The sequence below is a fragment of the Pleurodeles waltl genome, chromosome 8, assembly GCF_031143425.1.
Source record: "Pleurodeles waltl isolate 20211129_DDA chromosome 8, aPleWal1.hap1.20221129, whole genome shotgun sequence".
Lineage (NCBI taxonomy): Eukaryota > Metazoa > Chordata > Amphibia > Caudata > Salamandridae > Pleurodeles > Pleurodeles waltl.
In genome coordinates, this window is record NC_090447.1 from 123,310,228 (window position 1) to 123,330,759 (window position 20,532).

At 44.6% G+C, this 20,532-nt stretch overlaps 1 protein-coding gene across 1 annotated transcript in view; it reads left to right on the top strand.

The window, feature by feature from the left end:
- The first annotated feature begins 532 nt into the window (after positions 1–532).
- AQP11 (aquaporin 11) overlaps positions 533–20,532 on the top strand; it is a 162,635-nt gene continuing 142,635 nt past the window's right edge. Inside the window, exon 1 of the mRNA XM_069203915.1 lies at positions 533–1,195. Within this exon, the coding sequence (XP_069060016.1) occupies positions 550–1,195 (646 nt within the window). The 5' untranslated portion in view covers positions 533–549. The remainder of the gene's footprint in view (positions 1,196–20,532) is intronic.

Genomic DNA, 20,532 nt, shown 5'->3' on the forward strand with positions numbered 1-20,532 from the left:
TTTCATGCATATGTGCCCTCCTTCTGAAATGGATTGGAAGTGCATTTATATATGTACTCGTAAGCCCTGTTCGCTTTGCTGCCCTGTCATTGGTGGCTTTCTAAATATTTAACCGGAGTGCAACAAAATAGCGTAATTGTAGCATTGCGTAGCTCTCTGGCGAGAAACACGAGCCCCAAATCAACGAGTAACTAAACAAGGGGTTACTGTTATCCTGCACTTTGACAAGTTTCCAAAGCCACGGGAGGAGAGTGTGTGTGTATACTGTGCAGACAGTGCCACCTAGAGACAGCGCAGCAGACCGCAGGTATCTCGTTCCCTCTCTGCAGAGAGGTGTTCTTTTAAGCCCCGTGGGTTGGCCCTGGGAGGTTCTGCCTGTCAGGCTGTTGTCTTCGGCTTCCCGCCTCCCTGGCAGACAAGGGATGCCTGGAGGCCCTCTGTTCTCCAGTGCCCTTCCTTCCACGTGTCTTGGTGTTTGCATTTCCCCCTAGAGTTCTCCGAGGAGTGCGCTTCCGGGAATGAGCGCAGCTAATCCCATGGCACACCCCCATGGCCGGCCCCGGGCTCAGGGGGAGGAGGGCTAGCATTCACACACAGGCCGTGGCCGGCACTCGCCGGCAGACACGGGCCATGGAGGAGGCGCTGGTCCCGCTGCTGCTGCTGCCCGGGACCCTGGGGCTGTGCGCCCTGGCGCGGCGCGGGCTGCGCCCGGGCGGGCCGGCCCTGGAGCTGGTGTGCTGCTTCCAGCTCTGCGCCTGCACCCAGGAGCTCTGGCTGCTGGGGGTGGTCGGCCGGGTCCCCGCCGCCCTCTCGCTCAGCCTCACCTACCTCATGACCCTGGCGCACACCTGGACCTGCGCCGGGGCCCTGCTGAACCCCACGGGCGCGCTGCAGCAGCTGGTGGTTGGCCGGGCCTCGGTGCGGGCCACCGGGCGAGCGCTGGGCTGCCAGCTGCTGGCGGCCGCGGGGGCACGGCTCTGGGCAGTGGTACTGCGAGGGCTGCCGGTGTCGGCGCTGCATGCGCGGGCGGGGGTCGGCTGCCCCACCAGCCTCCAGACGGGCCTGTGGCACGGGGCGGGCGTGGAGCTGGCCTGCGCCTTCACCCTGCAGTGCACCGTGTACCTGCTGCCCGCCGCCCGGCCCCAGCACCGGGCGCACTGGATGGCACTGGTCGTTACCGCCATGGTGTATGCAGGTGGGTGCACGTGGGAATCCCTGGGGGGCAGAGAAGTGCAGGGCATCCGTACACCCACCCTTACAATACTCTCTTCTCGTTCAGTGCAAGTGTCAAAACTTCAGCCTCTGCCCTGTTCATTGGCTGTGATTCTCACAGCATGAGCGCTGGGTCACTCGTTAAATGAGTCTCACACCTTGAGCAGTGTCCCACTCAAGCGTGAGTCTCTATCCTTGGGCGACTATGTATTTATGCGTTGAATGGTAGCCTTATACTCTGGGCACTGACTCCTTTAGATTGCTCTCTCATAACTTTGCAGTGATAAACACTATGTTGGTCTCCCTCCCTGGAGCGCTATCAGCTGTCGTTTTCGTTCCCCGGAGCAATGTTTCACTGATTGGATGTTGAGCTCACTCACTGGGCCTTACGCATTGGAGCAGTCACCCGCAGTGTGAAAGTCTCACTCCTTTTAGCAGTCTCAAGGGATAGATGGGAGTGAAACTGCAAACTTTGGCTCACTCAGTGAGAATCACTCACACGAGTGCAGATTCGGAGTATGTTGCTCGCAACTTGTCGCAACCCTCAGTGTGTGAGTTTGGGAGCTGTGTCTCACTCCGTCTTTGGTGTAGTTTTTTAAAGAGTGCCGTCGCATACATTTTATGTTAGCATCACTCCTTTAGGCAGAGTCTCATTTGGTATTTGTCTTGTGCTGAGCAGTCGCACACTTTTTGTGAAACTAACACCTTGAAGCGCAGAGTAATAATGCCTGCATCATTTTGTTCTCGGTTCCATTTGCATTTTTCCACAATTTTGCCACCAGTATGCATTTGTACCTAAATTCATAATGTCCCAGTGATCAGACTTCAGCAGTTTTCTATAATGCTGCGTCCAGCATACTTAGTTTTATTCCATAAAGCTGCTCGTATACCTTCTTAAACGCCGTGGTGTTCTTTTCAGCACGGCACACGGCCCTGGCTCGAGCAATGGCTTTCTGTGGTGTTTATCCCGCCGTGCACTCCACTGCCTTAGCTGCTCACAAACAGGAAGGAATCAGCCCAGGCAGGACCGGCCGCTTGGAAGGCAGTGGAAGCAGAGAAGTTTTGTCTTTTCTGTCTCGTCTTCTCCGAATCAGCTGTGGTCAACTGCAGCCACTTGAAGGCTTCTGCTCTTGATTCGGGCAGGCAGTAGTGCAAACAGCACACAGGTGCCATTGAGAGATGATTCAGGCTTTGATGCTTCCTATGCTGGGATACTGAAATGTTTGTGCGTCTCCCAGGCAACAGTCCCACTACCCCCACCCTCGAAACAAGTGCAGAGCTGATAAAGTACCGCGGGCAAGCTTAATACCTACAAATATGTAGGTCGGTGGGTGTTTACAAACTTGCATTATATTTCAGGTCTGCAACATCAATTCCCATGCCCTGTTTTTACACTTTCTCGCGTGTCTTTTTGAGTGCATATACAAGTGCAGAACCAACTTTTGTGACTATCACAAGTGGGTTTGCACTTGTAAGAAAAGATATTTATGCACGGACGTCAGCATCACACAAAGCAGATAGTTCTGACACTGTGGCCTTGGAGTGCAGACTAGTAACATTTGGTGTAAAGCTTACAATTTGGGGCATGATCACAAACTCATTGTGCGAGTATTACGCGCGAGATTGGAATTGGAAGTTTGGTTGATCACCATTGAGTCGCGTTGGCGTTGCATCAGGAAATAATACATTTAAACTCTGTAAGAAAAATAAAGTGTTCATTTGGGAAGAGATGCTAAAACTTGGGGTGTTTAAAAGGTGGGAAAACTCCCGAAGCAGTTGTGATTTTAAGAGGCGTGGCCTATGTGGCACGCGGATACCACAGGGTGTTTTGGCACCATATAGAATTCTTTAGGCTCCGCGTGCTTTGCGCCACCATCAGACCTCGCAGTGACTTCCGCATGTGTTCGTGCCGCAGTCTCGCGCCGGTGGCCAAGATGAGCATGCGCTACTGGGCCAAAACCCTAACGCGCCGCTCCTGTGGACTCTGGAATTTGACCTCTGCCCTGTAAACACAGGACTTCAAAATAAAAGCTTACTCTGCACGTCGAGTAGGAAATCAGTAACTCACAAACCTGACATGAGCCGTTTTCCGGTAATGGCGCTTCTTGCAGAAGTTGAGAAATGTTTGACTCATAAATCAAATGGATTTCAGAATGTAAAACGCTAATACGTAATGCACTTCTTCTTACTATTTTTAAAAGAATATCCGTGAATCCCAGGACGAGACCTCTGTGTTGTATGTTATTCATTTATTTAGCAGTTTTTAGGGTCGAGCGCACAAGCGCTCTGGCCTGTTGTAATCTCTCTCTGGGCTTTTAACCACGCCCACTACTGCTATTCATTCTTTGTTGTGCTTGTCTTAAGAGCTTCACTTTTATTGGTGCACTTTGTGAAAAGTCCCCCCTTTGTGTGCTGAGTCCCCTCCCAGCCGATTTCACTAAGTGATCATTTTTGTTGGCCATCACACATTGTCACACTTCCTTCTGTTACAGGGTGTGATGGCCCCTCCTCCGGTTTTGGTTAGCCTTTCATCCCAGTCACGATCCTTTCTAAACATTCGTGCAGGGAGCCTTTAACTTTTGCACTTAGGCTCACGGCGGCCGTGGCGCTTTGAATTGACTTGCTTATGTCAACTGTTTTACTTTCCATTTTCAATTTATGTGTCAAGAAATGTCGAGTTAGGAATTTAGTTTAAGTCGAGCAAACGTAAGACCCATTGCATTGCAAATGCTTGTAGCTACAATGCTGTAAAGCCCTACGGGGGTTTACATAGCGCTTCTACAAGGGCCATTAGACGCATAACATCGCTGTGTAGTGGCAGAATAGAAAAGGGACACATACATAAGTCAGCATTAGTATGTATATGGTGTTTGTTACTGCATTGTGAGGCAGTGTTCTTTGAAGAAGTACATCTTCAACTCTTTCCTAAACTAGGGCAGCATTTGGGCTGCCTATCTGGATTCTGGGTGCAGGAAAGGACAGGGCCTGTTGCACTGTGTTTTTTTTTTTTTTTACCCACCTAGTCTCCAGTCTGATGGTGTTATGGCTGCGAGTGTGAGGAGAAACACCAGAGAGGATGAGCAGGCCTGCAAGATAGGGAGGGGTGCTGGTCCTGATGACTTTGTAAATGTTGCAGTTGGTTTTGAAGATGGAACGAGCCAGTGAGTTACATCAGGAATGGGGCGTGATGTGATCATATTTCTTCATTTCCTGGATGAGACATGTTGTGGCGTATAGAATGCACTTAGTCATGTACCTTTCATCACATCCAGAGAAAATACTGTAGACAAGGATAATGCATTTCAAATGGGATGAGGAGGCCTTTTAGTAACAATCAATGGTCTGGATTTAGATCAAGACTCTGTGGTGTTGGTATGTGCAGTGACAAAGACATGTTCATTAGCATTATGTGTTGAGGAAATCAGGAATTTTTTCTATCAACTTACTGTTTGGCGTGATGAGACCAGGTTTAATAGACTGTCTTTTAGCCTAGATGAAACAATTTCATGTGAAGTGGTGGGTCTTATATCTGTAGGGAAAGCATTCAGTCTGCTAGGGGTGTTCCCAAGAAGGTTCATAAATGCATAACTGCTGTTGGCAGGTGAGGTATTTTCACTGAACTTAGTCTTTTTTTTTTTTCTTGGACCATAAATGGTCAACCATTTATGGTAAAACTGTTAGTACGTTTTGCAGAATCTCTGCATAGTGATCACTGGCTTCCTAATTTTATTCTGTGCGCTGAAGTAGTTTTACCGCATCAGTTGAAGTTGGCAGTGATTGCGAAATGTGCAGTAGTACAGATTTGGGGCCTGATTAGGAGTTGCTCATTACATTCCATCCCGTGTGTAAACCCTTGTTTACGCATGGGTTGGAATTACAAGTTATTGGGTATTTAATTAATGTGATAATTTTCGTATCCGTTAAATAACTCAACCATTGTTAAATTTCTATGGGGGGGAACCATACATTATTTACCCTATCATGTGGATTTTGGTGCATTAAATGCGAAAACCTGCATGTTGTTCTCTAACAACTCCTAATAAGTGGTATTTATTGCACTCAATAAATAACGTACCCAATGGTATCATTATACATCCCATATAATAAATACCACCTATACTCGTAATCAGGTCCAATGCGTGTTCATTCCTTTACCGCGCCTCTTGGTATAAGGGAAGAATCTTTTTTCGCAGCGCCTTAATGCAATTCTAAAAGTAGAGCACATGCTCCAATTTAACAAAATATGCAAACATCGGATTTCTGCTAGCATCCCATGAGGCACGGCATTGTGAAATCCTAAGGCCATGGGCCTATAGGGATAAACATCAGGGAATAGGAATGTGCCTCCCATTATGTGGCTCATAACCTCATTTTGAAAAGTTCTTGTTTAGTTGCCATAAGCATAGTTATGTTTTCTCATAGTGGATACAGTTCCAGCTCCAAAGATACATATAGATGTACAAGGGAACGCTCTTATAAGCTAATAGTAAGACAGGGACATTTTCAACTAGTGGTATAAATGACAATTGTTTTAATTCTTTTAACATTCCTCACCCCAAAGGGGCATTTATTTGGCAATGTGTAACATGTGTAGATAATTAGTATGGTCCTGAACATAATGTGCATAAATAAGACAAGAACATTTACAGCAATTAATATTATTTTTAGGAGACATTTAGTGGCACATTGTGCTTTTAATGCAATATATATTGCACAATGATAGCGATCAAACTTAGATTAAATGTCAAAAACAATTTACCAAAGATATGGGCTATGAAAGAAGATCTGAAAAACTATGGCATATTCTCATTTGTAAAGAAAACTGAGCTGCAAAAATAGAATAATGTAAAGACTACTCTGCAAGGTAGTTGACTGCTCTCCCCCATATGCAGGGCACTGGAATTATGCACTTCGGCGGCTGTGACTTTTTTTTTGTTCCGCATAATTATAGTTTTGATGCATTTGTTACATAATCCATCATCTGCTGCATAATCTGCAGATTTTAACAAAAATAAATTGTTTCTAGCTCAAACGGACAACTTTACCAAAAATGTTGCAACGTGTGTTTGCATACTGTGAAAGGTCCTTCACAAAGATAAACTGGTCATTTTTCAGTTGCTTACTTATTTTTTTTGTTTGTTAAATTGGTACAGATGAAGTGACATCTTTGTCGAGACAGTATTATCATGTGTAAAAATTACAACAGAGTGAAATAATAACATACAAAAGTGCTGCATTATGCCACATAATGAGGCTTTTCTTGCCACATAATTTAGTGAACCCTGACACACAATTTGGTGCTCCAATGCTGCATAATTCCAGTGGCCCTGCCTATACTTGTTTGGGACACTAGTAAAAACAAGCATTTGCAATGCAACGGGTCTTGCATTTCTCAGAGTTAGAGCTATTAGCAGTTGTAAACTCCCAACCAGACGTTTCTTGCCTCATTAAATGGAAAAAAATGAGCAAGATGGCACTGCTAAACAAGCGAGATTGTGCTGCGAAAAAAGAGGAAAAGTAGTCAACAAACCGGACGGAAAACAGCAAGCCTCAAATGTTTTCAGTATTTGGTCGCTGTGCTCTAGGAGGGCTAACCACTGGAAAAGGCATGACGTATGCATGTCTTTCACTAATGAAAGCAAGCAGATTTTAAAAGGCAAGCTCACGAACCAATGAAAGACACTGACATGGCATGGACGGGGCTCCGAGCCCTTTTCTAACTACTAAAGCGCCTCGCAAGCGATACGCATGCGGCGCAAGCGCATGCTACACAGGCTCGACCCTGAAAAGGGCATTCTGCAGTACATTAAGTCAGTAACACTGGTATGTGGGGCTGTAAATAAAATGTCACAAAGACATTTACCACTACAAACATTTTTGTCATTTAGGCCGTTATGTGTGGTTGGGATAGTTCAGACAATGCGCAAATGGAAATAATCCTTAACTCCTATAGTTACTCCCTTTATCAGTTAGCTTCCACTATGTCTAGTTAGGGCACCCTGTATTTTATATAATTCTCCAGCTACTGCACTACAGTTTTTGGCAATGCCCAGTTAGCACACTGTTATTTTTTTAATTCTTTAATTTTTGTATTGTTTTGTTGTCAGTTCCCTTAGCAGACTTTCTCACTACAGATAGTATGCACCCTTTGCTAATTCCATAATGTCCCAGTGATCACACTTTTGCAGTTTTCTATAATGCTCTAAAAAGCACACTTTGTTTTCTTCCACAAGGCTGCTGGTATACTAACTTCCTAAACTTCATAATGCTCTTTTAAGCACAACACACATCCTTTGCCTGGCTCTTTTGAGTTGAGCAGTTGCTTTCTATGGTGTTTAACCCACCCTCCACTGCCCGGTCTGCTCACAAAGGGGAAGGAATCGGCTCTGCTAGGCAGTGGCAGCTTGGACGGTCCAGTGCTAACAGCTGGAAAGCAGTGGAAGCAAAGAAATTCTGTCTTTCTCTCTCATCCTTTCCGAATATGCTCTGCTCGACAGCCACCTGTAGGCTCCTGCTTTGGTTCCAGTGAGGGCTTCAGCAAACAGCACACAGCCTCCTTTTAGAGATGGAAACCTACCATTAAAGATTCAGGGTTTGATGCCTCAGATGCTGGGATCCTGAAATGTCTGTGCTTCTTCCAGACAACACGAAAGAAAAAAAAAAAAGGGTTCTCTGAATAGAAGGATGTAAGAGTGGATCAGGAAAAATCACAGAACAACAAAATCAAACCCCTACCTCCCTAAAATGTTATTGAACAAATATTGTTTATTAAAAAAATTGCGTATATGACATCATAGCATATTGTAACCAACTCCCTAGCGCGTAAATAACCACATTCACACTGTCCCATCTCATCATACCACATATCCACGTCATCATACCTCATGAAACTAAATCACTCAACAGACTAAAAATAAATAGAAGCTTAATTGGTAAGCCATCAATCCTAATAAGTATTAACAGTTCTAACGTAAGAACAAAATACCCCCACTCACATGATATTGTGGTTGTATAACATGTTACGACCAATATTAATCACATAGGTAATTTTTATACAACATTTCAAATACAATACATACAAAAATTACTCAAATTCCATAATAAGAATTCATTAAACTGTTACACACAAACTGATGATAAAAATTCTAAGGCCACTCGGCTACTGGGCAACGCCCAGAAAATGGACAGGGGCCTACACTAATAATCACTGTTGCAGTGTCCAATAGTCGGGTGATACAGTGTCGACGCACGTTTCAGTGCCAAGTAGCTCCACGGCCACGCACCTTCTTCAGGACACAATCAACAGAAGTTTAAAAATCCTCAAATTGAAAACAGGGGGAGGCAACTCCTTTTATACCGTGTTCTACCTTCATATGCTTCTGTCTCGAGATGTCTCCCAACCATACCGTAAACAGCACTGGACCAGAAGGTGTGTGGCCGTGGAGCTACTTGGCACCGAAACGCGCATCAACAGTGGTACACTACAATTACTGACCTTTGGAAGGATGGATGGCTGTGAATGAGTCCCTGATATTTAACTGTCATCTGCTGATTACTTCATGTTACAGCAGCGGCCATTCAACTCTTTAGGCCATCCGGCTTCCTGCATGCAGTGTTAAAAATGAATATGCCTGAGGTCCAGTATCTCCATATTGTTGCCAATGTTCGAACCCCGAAGCACTCATTCCCCTGGGTAGCAGCCAAATTAAACAAGCATTTGCAATGCAACGGGTCTTGCGTTTGCTCGTGTTAGAGCTAATAGCTTTGTAAACTCCTAACCGGACTTTTATTGCCACATAAACCATGTATGTAACAGGAAAAAGTGCAATTAACTGTGTAACAGAGTCGATATTATTCAAAGCGCTCGACTTCTGCCAAGCGAAATCGTGCTGTGAAAATAGAGAAAAAGTAGTCCACGAACCAGGCGGAAAACAGCGAGCCTCGTATGTTTTCTGTACTTGGTCGATGCGCTCAAGGAGGGCTAACCCCCGGAAAAGGCATGATGTATGCGTGGCGTCCACTAATGAAATCAAGCAGATTCTAACAGGCAAGCCCACGAACCAATGAAAGACACTGACGTGACATGGACGGGGCTCCGAGCCCTTTTTAATTCTGGAAGCGTCTCGCTAGCGATACGCATGCTCGACCCTAAAAAGGTCAGGGAAATTGAAACTAAAATTTCAGTGCAGGAGTTTATAATATGTCTTTGTCAGAATTCCATGATGGGCAATTATGAATACAGGTTACACTTGGATTCTTTGTAAATACATTTATCGTATGCGGACATCCTGCCAATCTGCTTGGATCAGGCCCTCCTAGAGCCATGCTGAGACAATCCTAGCTTGGAGGGTCGATTCAAATACTGTTTGGCACACTAGCCTGTCATTAACCAGGGTCAAATCCTCGCCTCCCCCCACCCACCGGCACCTGAGGTGCTGCTCTAGTCTTTGACCCAGGTTGTAAAGACTTCCAGGCAGTGCTTTATGGCCATGCTTCAACGCCTGACTTGATGGCCAAGAATAGAGCCAATAAAGGGGACAGAACTGGCATTACATGCAAGTGACCGTGCGCTGTAAGATTACCTGGTGTGAGAGTCATCGTTAATTGTTGTGTGCGCTGCAGTATGTATATCTTGAATCTTACCATGCAGCAGTGCTGCAGATGTTTGATAAAACACCGAGACGGAGAAGTCCTGATATTGAGGACATATTTTGTGTATGTAAATGGCAAGGTGTAAGTTTGCAACCAGCAGCAGACCTGAAGACTGGATGGACAGCCTTCCCATTCTTAGTCTGTTTTGTGTGCTCCCCCATTCCTGCCGAAAGACTTGGTGTCTGGAATAAACACAGGGGAGGTGGGAGCCTGGCCGGAGGAAGTGTTTGACGTCAGCAGAAGGCCAGCTCCCCAGGAGAAGTCGTTGTGCGAAGGATGTCTTTTGCCTCAGTTGCTCAGGGTAAGGGCTTTGAGTATGTTAAAGAATTCCACTTTACTGTCTGCGGTCTTAACAATTTATTCCAAAACTTGAAACTTACTTTTCCTTTGATAGTGTTCCTTTCAAAACAAGGACTGAAGTGTCCAATCGGAGATGACCTTCATTGCACCTTATTTCACAATAATGCATGAGCTGAGGAATTTTTTGAAGCACTCTTAACTTTGCTGTTACAACATAAGTAGGGATTAACCTCAATTAAACACTTCGCAAATGGAAAGTTTTTTCTTTTGAAAGTAAATTGATTATGGAGTTAGGATATTCCCTGGCTGGGGTTGCTTTTGAAGAGGATGAGTTTTTTTACACAATGTTAGAATTTATACATCTATAAGAGAGGTACCAAAGATCAGGGAGTTGCTTCAGGACTATTTTCAGATATGCAATAATTTGCATTTAAATGAGTGTTTTTTGCTAATAGTAAAACCGAGCCTTTAGAGAATTATTTAAGGTGTCCTATACTATTTCAACTGCAATATGTTGAAGAATGGGACCAGAACGTGAGTGTTAATTTGGAACCGTCCATGAATTTCAGGAATGGGGTTCGTGTCCAAAGTTATGTTTAGAGCCCACAACAAACTGAGTTGTTAGCAGTTTCCTGAAAGAGATGTGGTTCGTTTTTTTCTTTTTTTAAACATTTAATTGCACAGTCCCTTGGAACATAGCTTGATGGATTACTTTATGTTTAATGAATTAAAGATAATTCGGAATCTATATCTAAAAAAAAGGATGTTTCAAATAAGTTTGATTTATTGTTGGTTGACAGTCAAAAGCCATATTTTCAGGAGATTCCGTTTTTAAAGAAAGTAGAAAGTAAATTATTGTCCCTTGCATTAAAAGAGTGTTTCATTTTCTTAAGCAGACTGGAGACCAGCCTTTCTTGGTGTGTTGGCTAGGAAATGTACAAGGAGCATTACTTTTCAAACTTTGCTGTTGAAATTGCTTTGTATCTTAACCCCTGGTGTAGAATTTAAAGTGCATGCTACAAATTGCAAGTGGTTTTTGTAAGCCATTGGACAGTATTGTAAAATTTTGTATTTTTTTAACTGCAATTTATTATTTGCACGGTTAATAGCATACTATTGGTCCCTACAAGTCTGTGTTATTGTGTGTGGTGTGAAGTTGGATGTCGTTGGCTGCTGTCTTATTCGACTGAGTCGCTTGGTGTGTTTGATACGATTGAACATGATGTATTGTGGAGCACCCAAACTTTTGGTTGGTAAAGGGTGAATTGGCTTTGGACATCCTGGCATTTAATGTTCACAAGGCATTGACCTATGTCTATTTCTAGTTCATGTGTAGGTGCAGATGTGCAAGAATCTTCTGAAAGTTGGTATCCCATGCAGCTGTGTGCTGATGATACACCCGGTAGCCTTGGGCGTTTGCAGTGAAATATCTTAAGTGATGAGAGTACTGCTAAGAAATTGAGCTGTGGTCTGTGAATAATTTCTCAAACAGAATAAGCCAAAACGAACTTTTCTCCAGCAAGCAGTTGCAATTCTGGAAACAACAGCATATCTTAAATGGCACTATAGACTTTTCTTTTGCTGTCTGTTTTATTAAGTCAAAGTTTTTTTTCCTTATATTATTTCCTTAACTTTCTATTAAAAAAAAAGTTCAGAGTGGTTCGTTCATTTAAAATCCGAACGCTCGTCTGAAAAAAGAAGAAAAAAAACCCAAATTTTAACTAGTGCTAACTGTGTCCTATGAGACCATCCGATTATCTTACAAGTAGGGGTCAACAGGAAAGTGCTGACATGTTCAATAAAATAAATCGTATCATAATATTTGCAGCATCTGTGGAAAATAGACTAAGATAAGTTTACCCAGCCCTAGTGTATACAATAGGTACATCATAGAATTTACAGCACATGCGAGGAAGAGAATAACCTAAGTTTCTTAAACCATTGCCAGAAGGGGATGGGATCTATTCCATCTAGTAACATTGGATCTCCCCAGGGTTCGGAATTCATCAGGTGTGATAAATACTGAGGAGTCTCCTTCAAGATGGGACTTTACATACACATTTTGGTACTTTCCATCCCTAACTCTGCATGTCTAGGTATTTACTGGGCCTTCCCCCATCCCCAGGTATAGCTTGTACGGTTTGAGCTGCTGAAATGTATTTGCGGAAAATCCAGGGGAGACTGAGTTTATTACACTTGGTAACGGTGGATGGGGTGAGCGCCTCATGATGTATAATTCCAATCCTGCACAAGCAGGGGTTTCCTCGGGGGATGGAATTATCCTGTCCACTTATAGTCACGGCTATAGTATGTACAGGAAGCTCAAGTCACGCTACTGACCTCTGATGTGGGAATAGGTAGGCATCAGAGAATTACACTGGGGGCTAACGAGGGTTAGCCCCTCATATAAACGCTCTGATTTTGTTTTTCACCTTGGTGCAAATTCTCCTGACTAGGAACGCTTGGTGTGGGGTGAATGTCATTCTTGCTGGCCCTTCCCAGGGCCACCCTAGCTCTCCTGAGGGCAGTCTTCCTCGCTGCTGCCAGACTGGGTTCGCGAATGTGCGGAATTTCAATCCTGCAGGCCCTGTTTTGCGACTAAAGCTCGAATTAAGTTGAAAGTTTCTTGCAGAATTCGCAATGCACCCTGGGTCGGTGCTGGGAATGGGCACCTCCAAGGGCCCCGCACTCAGCCCAACATGGGGCTTCACACCAGTGTCCCTGGTCTGGGCCTCGCACCTGTGCTGCAAAACCTTGAGGCTCAGTGGAGGCCTCTCAGACATGTGTAGTACAGCCAGGAATAGGTGAATGGGCATTTAAAGATGAAATTCACCTCTCCCTTTTTCAGCCCTTGATAAGCTGTGGAAGAGATGCTTGTCAGTGTCTGGGAGGGGGCGTTGCAGCACAGGAGGGGTCCTGCACCATGCAGGTTCAGGATCACCTTCCACTATTGAGATGCAAATAGGGCGCCACATTTCACGAGAAAAGTACCAGCCATCTGTTGCTGTTTTAAGAGTCTGCAAAGGCCAGAATCCTAAATAGGACTTTAAAGAAAATAGTATGTATTTGATTGTAACACGACTTTTCTGCCTTGTTTACTTTAATTATTAGTCCTTGACCGTTAATGCACCCCTAGAACACATTTAAACACGTTTTCTGTTTATATTTGCTGTTTGAAATATGTACAGATAAGGGATAAAGAAAATACCAACTTGGCGTGAGTTTGATTGTGTTCGTACTGGCCGAGACATTAAAAAATACCTGAGTTGCAGGTGGACACCAACCAGTGGCAACCCTAGATGCAAACAGACTTGAAGGAGTGAATGAAACCCATTTTTTGCATTTTTTATATAGCACAAATCTTGACCCAAAGATATTGGAGCACTTTATATTGGCACCAGTTACATTACACCAGGACACATTCTTTTTTTAGGCACAAGAGATTAAGGGCCTGATTGCGACCTTGGCAGAGGGGATTACTCGGTCACAAATGTGACAGATAGCCCGTCACCATATTACAAGTTTCATAGGATATAAAGGAACTTGTAGTACGGGGGCGGGATATCCGTCACGTTTGTGATAGAGTAATCCCCTCTGCCCAGGTTGTAATCAGTCCCTAAATGATTTGCCCAGAATCACAAGATGTTGAGCTAACGCCAAGCCTGGAACCTGGTTCCCCAGTTTCAAAGTCAGCAGCTCTAGCCGTAACACCACATTCTGTTTAGAGGGAGGGTGGCGGGCAGAAGCTACACAAAGGTGCGACGGGTTATGGGCTAGAGGTTCCCCCGGGACTTTGAGCTGAGACAGAGCCAGGGAGTACGCTCTGGGTGTCTATTTCTCACATTAAGCCTGTTTCAAAATACTACCATATTGTCAGATCAGTGGGTGAGGCACAGGAAGAGGATTATTTGCCCAGGATCAAACAATATGTTAAATTAGTAGACCCAGGACTGCAGTACACTGCTACTTGGCGCAGAGGATACATATTTACCACCGTACTGCGTTTCGGGATTGTACCAAGTGACTGGGCACCTCTCTCCCCCCCCTTTAACATTCAGAACAATCAAGCTGATTTGCAGTTTTTACATTGAATCAAAATACTCCCCAATTTTGCTAAAAGTGGAGGAGCAGAGCAATAAGCAGGGTCACTGAAAGCATGCAGCAGGGGATAGCCAATTTAAGCAACAGGGTTGAGTAAATTATGAGGCAAGAAAAGGCAAATTATTCGGCACATTTTATGATAGTATTACTTCACTATATTGCCATTTTTGTGCTAGGTAACACTATCTGGGCATTGGTTACATCTCATCAGTTTAACATCAAAATATAGCAATAAGCAACAGAAAGGTGACCAGTCAAGCTTTGCAAAAGGTCTTCGACTGCGTGGCAACACATGATGCTGCATTTTAGTAACTTTTGAACCATTTGAGCTAGAAACATTTTTTTTGTTAAAATCTGCAGATTATCCAGCAGATGATAGTTTAGGTGGCAAATCTATAAGTATGCGGAAAACACCAAGGCTGCGTAATCAATTCAATGGCCCTGGCAATATGTTAAAAAAAATGATTACCCAAGAGCACAGTTTGACCAAATGAGAGGCCAGGATTAAAACATGTCCTCTGGTTCCATATTTCCAACTAGTCCACTAGACCATAACTGGGGTGACTGTGATTCTGATGGCAAGGCGGAGGGCTGCCCTTTCAGGGAATTGTCACTTTATAGGCCTGAGGAACCAGGAAAAATTAGACCCCTACCAGGGGTCTCCTTCCCAGCGGTGGAGGGACCCCCTTGTCCTCAGGGTCTGTTTAGCAGAGAGTACACAAAGACAGACGGAGTCACCAACTGGAGGAATAAAGATTACATGGATTATAGCTTGAGCTAATACAGAGTCCCAGGACAGTCAAGTGACTATCCTACGGAGGCTGCCCCTTCACTCCAGGGCACCCAACCTTATATACACACAAAACTACTTAGTCAGAGGACAACTCCACCCCTGGCGTATTCAAGGTCCTCTGCGGTCTTCAGAATATTTCAGGGATACATGTGTGGTGGGAGAAGGTACAGATGCAGCTGGCAGGAGGTGGCAACGACCTGTACGAACCTGTTCTGGCAGTTACTGATTAAGCACGACAATTCTCGGAACTGTGATTGGAAAAAAGTAAATGGCAGCGATAAGCAGATTGCAGCCCAAGGCTGCGAGCACAAGGTCAAACATCAAAGTTCAGAAGGTTTGCCGAGTACATGGCAACATAATAAAGATAAACAGATGCCTAGCAGCTATGGTGTATGATTAAGTTTATGTACATTTTCTCAATCCCTCATTTTGCCATTGTGAGGCAAGCTTGAACGTCATTCAGTGTCTATGTTAATGGACATAAGGTCTTTTATCTCCTGTTCAAGGGACAGCATAGCCGTGTGTTGAGGAGGGCGAACAGGCCAGGGGGCAAGGGATGCCATACAGCAACCGCACAAAGCAAGTAGGCACTGTACACAAAGACAACAGGTGAGGAATACAGCAGTGAGCACAAAAAGGAATATTAGTATCTTCCAGCCCCATTGGGAAATCAAGCCCCAAAACCAGTTGGTCAAGGACCATGTTCCTTCGTCTTGGTGTATTGTGGAAGCTATCGTATGCAACCTTTGAATAGCTTTATACACTGAAGGGGCATTGTCTGGTATATAAATGCAGCAGCTCGATCCGATCAAAGTACACACTCCACCACGGTCTGCCAAGATGATGTCAAGAACCATTCTGTTTTGAAGAGTAACAAGGCGGTCAGCAGCGAGCTCTGCAGTGATGTTACTCAGAGCTCCTGCTGCTTCATTTATTGTTGCTTCCACGACTCGTGTGAGATGTCTGATATCCCTACTGTTCATCATAGGGCCCCAAAATGGAAGGACTCCTTTAAAGTAGTCCAATGCTTCTTGTGCTGAGGTATCTTCTGCAGATATTACCCCCCTCCGAGTCATGTGGTGTTAAGGGCCAGCTGTGTAAGTTGGTGGTAGTAACCAAGCAATGTAACACGTACCGGTCCAGGTGGGTACCAAGGAGGTGTGGGCATTATTACCACAAACAAAATACAAGTTTCGTGATGGTATCATGGTAGGCCAATCAGTTCCATTCAATATTACTGTAGCATTACAGTTACTGGCACCTACACTTCTATTACCACTTTTCTGAAAACAAAGTGGAGCCTTGACCTGTGTTACAAAAAATCTTCGGCCCATCCGGGGTGTGGTATTAAAGGATAAAAAATATATGTCAGTAGACCTATTTCGTCGGTCAGCATATTCTGACTTTTCTTCCTTTGTTCCATAAACTCTTGTTCCAGTGGGCCAGCATAACCGGTATAGGTGAGTGACCAATAGTCCAGAATTAGTAGCATTCATTGAGGTAGCCCAAATGGCTGATAGTTCATACCAGGCGCTGCAGGAGCCATCAAAAGAAAAAGGGAACGAAATATATGGCAACCTTCTTTGCACAGAACTCGGTAGCAAGCCACATATCCAACAATTTGTTCTATTTACAGCCAGCTGAAGTTGATGTAACATAGATATGAAGGTATTGTTTTCATATTCCTTACGTCGTCCTTCCTCATGGGGTGGTAAGGAAACATGGCTGTGTTCTGAAGGCGGTGGCGTAGTTGGTGAGACCTCTGAATCAGAATCATTTTATTACCCATCCAATGCAGGACAGAAGTACCAAAAATAGTATTGTTATGGTGAGACAAGCGATACGTGGGCCTAATAGTCTTTTTAAATTACTTATTTTCTTCTTTTTCCTCTTGTCTTCTTGTATAACACACATTTCTCTTTATTGCTTGTCCCACTAGCAGTTCAGTCCAACCTAGGTGCTACCCGTGACTGGTGGTTGCTTTACTGTGGGGTGATTCCAGCAGTCCTATTGACACACTCTGGTCCGCCCCGACAGACAAAATCACGGCCCTGCAGCTATCGTCAGAATTAGTACAGGGGACAAGCAATCAGTTAATTGTTTACTTTCTTATTTTCGTGGGAGAAAATCGTATCTTGTGGACTGTGGTATGGTCAGGAAACAATTGTTCAGTGCGACCAAAATCTGAAGGAACCTCCTGCAGCACACTGTTGTTCTGTTCTTTATCACTCCGCGTAGTGTTGCTGAAACTGTCCTTAGTCGTCGGGTGGTCACCACTTTTTATTTCATCAGAGGGTACGAACAGGGGTACTTTCTTACAGTGGGATGCATGTATCCAATTCTTAGCTCCCTCGACTTTAACTGCTGTTCGAGTAGCAAGAAGGACCTGTCACGGACCTTTCCATCGAGGTTCGAGACTCTTTTTTCCGCTGGAAATTCTTTGTGAGAACCCAGTCGCCAGGTAGTATCTTGTGACCTGGATCAGTGGATACAGATGGGAGTGCTTCACGCATCTGTTGGTGAATAGAACGCAAAGAATTAGTGAGTTAATTTAAATAGTCCATCAAAACAGGATGTTCTAGTTCTGAATACTTGCGAGGTCAAGGGACCCCCCAGACATTTGCTGGCCTTTCCATCACTATCTCATGGGGTGACAACCCTGATTTAGAGTGAGGCGTCATCCTGACAGACATTAAAGCCAGGGGCAATGCGTCCGGCCACCGTATACCGCGTTCTGCGCATATCTTTGACATCTTCAATTTAAGTGTGCCATTATATTTTTCAACTAGTCCTGCTGACTGGGGGTGGTTAGCTGCCTGAAACTTCTGGCGGAGGCCCAACCCTTCACACACCCTTTTCATCACCTGCCCTACAAAATGACTCCCATTATCTGACCAGACACACCTTGGGACCCCAAACCGTGGGAAGAACTCCTTCAGAAGTACCTTTGCGGTGGTAAGGGCAGTATTATCTTTAGTAGGGTAGGCTTCTACCCACTTACTAAACATACATACCACAAGTAAGACATATTTCAAGTTGTTACACCTTTCCATCTCAATATAATCCATTTGTAGTACTTCAAAGGGATACGTTGGTGGGGAAAAATGCCCAGCGGGGACTGAGGCACCCTTCCCTATGTTATGTTGTAAACAAATCATGCAGGATTGAACCAGTTGGTCAGCTACTCTTCTGATATTTTTATTAGACCAAACCGGATCAAGCAAATCACAGATACTTTTTGCACTAACGTGTGCAGGACCATGGGCCATAGTCACTACTGGCAGAACGAATGCATCGGGTATCATCCATCTTTCCCTCGGTGACAGATCTGTCCAGCACAGCGTATTTTCATCTAACTGGGCCTTCCCTTCTTCCCATTCCTTTTTCTCCTGTTCCGTTGCCTCATCCTGTATCTTCCTGACACTCTCTACCGTGTTCCCAAATATTTCATGGGGACGAACCTTCTCTGTACTATCTACCACGTACATATGTCCTGTCTTTGCATACGCTGTATCTTTTGCTGTCTGATCGGCTAGGGCGTTGCCCCGTCCAGTTTAATCTGTCACCTTTTTGTGTGCACTACACTTCATGATAGCCATTGTTTTGGGCAATGCCAGGGCAGAAAGTAAGTTAGTTATAAGGGTCCCATGTTGAATACGTTTCCCATGTGAGGTGAGGAATCCTCGTTCTGCCCACAAGCAACCAAAATTGTGTGCTACGCCAAATGCATACTGACTGTCCGTGTAAACATTCACATTAAGGGCCAGATGCAGGAAAGGATTTGCGACTCGCAAACGGCGAAAAACGCCGTTTGCGAGGCGCAAAAAAAGCCTCTCCGCGATGCAGAAATGCATTTTGAGAGTCGGATCAGACTCGCAAAATGCATTTCCGACTCGCAAATAGGAAGGGGTGTTCCCTTCCTATTTGCGACTCGCAACGCTATGCAAGTTCATTGTCGCAAATGAACTCGCAGTTACCATCCACTTGAAGTGGATGGTAACCCATTCGCAAACAGGAAGGGGTCCCCGTGGGACCCCTTCCCCTTTGTGAATGATCACAAAAACAATTTTTCAGAGCAGGCAGTGGTCCTATGGACCACTGCCTGCTCTGAAAAATACCGAAACAAAAGGTTTCGTTTTTTTTTCTAAGTGCAGCTCGTTTTCCTTTAAGGAAAACGGGCTGCAGATAGAAAAAAAAAAAACTGCTTTATTAAAAAGCAGTCACGGACATGGTGGTCTGCTGTCTCCAGCAGGCCACCATCCCCGTGAGTGCCCATACTCGCAATGGGGTCGCAAACTGCGACCCACCTAATTATTATTATTGAGGTGGGTCTTTGCGACCCCATTGCGAGTTGCAGAAGGTGTCTGAGACACCTTTCTGCATAGCAAATTGCGACTCGCAATTTGCGAGTCGCACGGACTCGCAAATTGCAAGTAGCAATTTTTAATCTACCTACATCTGGCCCCAAGTCCTTTACTTAGCTCACAGGCTCGTGTTAGAGCTATTAATTCTGCGGCCTGAGCAGAGTTGTGTGGTATTCTAGCTGTTTCAACTACAGTGGTAGCTGTTGTAACTGCATAGGCTGCAGAGGTAGTGCCATCGGGTAGCTTGATGCATGAGCCATCTACGTATAATATGCCATCAGGGTCTTTCAGTGGAGTGTCCTGTAAGTCCACTCTCCCTTTTGTTTCATCCTCCGTCCGGAGAATGCAGTCATGTATGTCATCATAAGAATCTTCTGTTTTTTCAGTAATGGGCAATAAAGTGGCAGGATTGAGCGTGTTGCACCTTTTTAATGTTATGTGACTTGCTAAAAGTGTCAGTTCATAAGTAGTTAATCGTGCATTAGTAAGATGCTGTGTTTTTGTTTTGTTCAATAATGCGTCAACAGTGTGTGGGACCAACAGGGTGAGGGGTGAATCCATGACTATCCCGGCCGACTGGCGCACTGCGACCGCTGCAGCGGCTACTGCCCGTAGACAGCTCGGGAGTGCACGGGCCACTGGATCCAGTAGGGATGAAAAATAAGCACAGGGGCGTTGTTTGCCACCATGCTCTTGGGTTAACACTGATAGTGAACATCCATTTCTCTTGCTCACATATAACTGAAAACCTTTACGATAATCAGGCGTACCCAGTACAGGTGCTGTGCAGAGTGTATTTTTCAATTCATCAAAACCAAACTGAAAATCGTCATTCCATTCAATTTTTTCAGGACAATCTTTGTGGGTGAGATGCAAAAAACGGTTTTATCAAAAGAGAATAATTAGGAATCCACTGACGACAGAAGGAGGTAATACCTATAAAGGCCCTAACCTCTCTCTGTGTCCTTGGAAGCGGTATGTCTCGTATAGCTTATATTCTCTCAGCCGTTAACGTCCGTCCCTCCTTAGCCAGGAGGTGTCCTAGGTATATAACCTTCTGTCTACAATATTGCAATTTGTGGAGGGAGACCTTATGGTGATGGTGTGCAA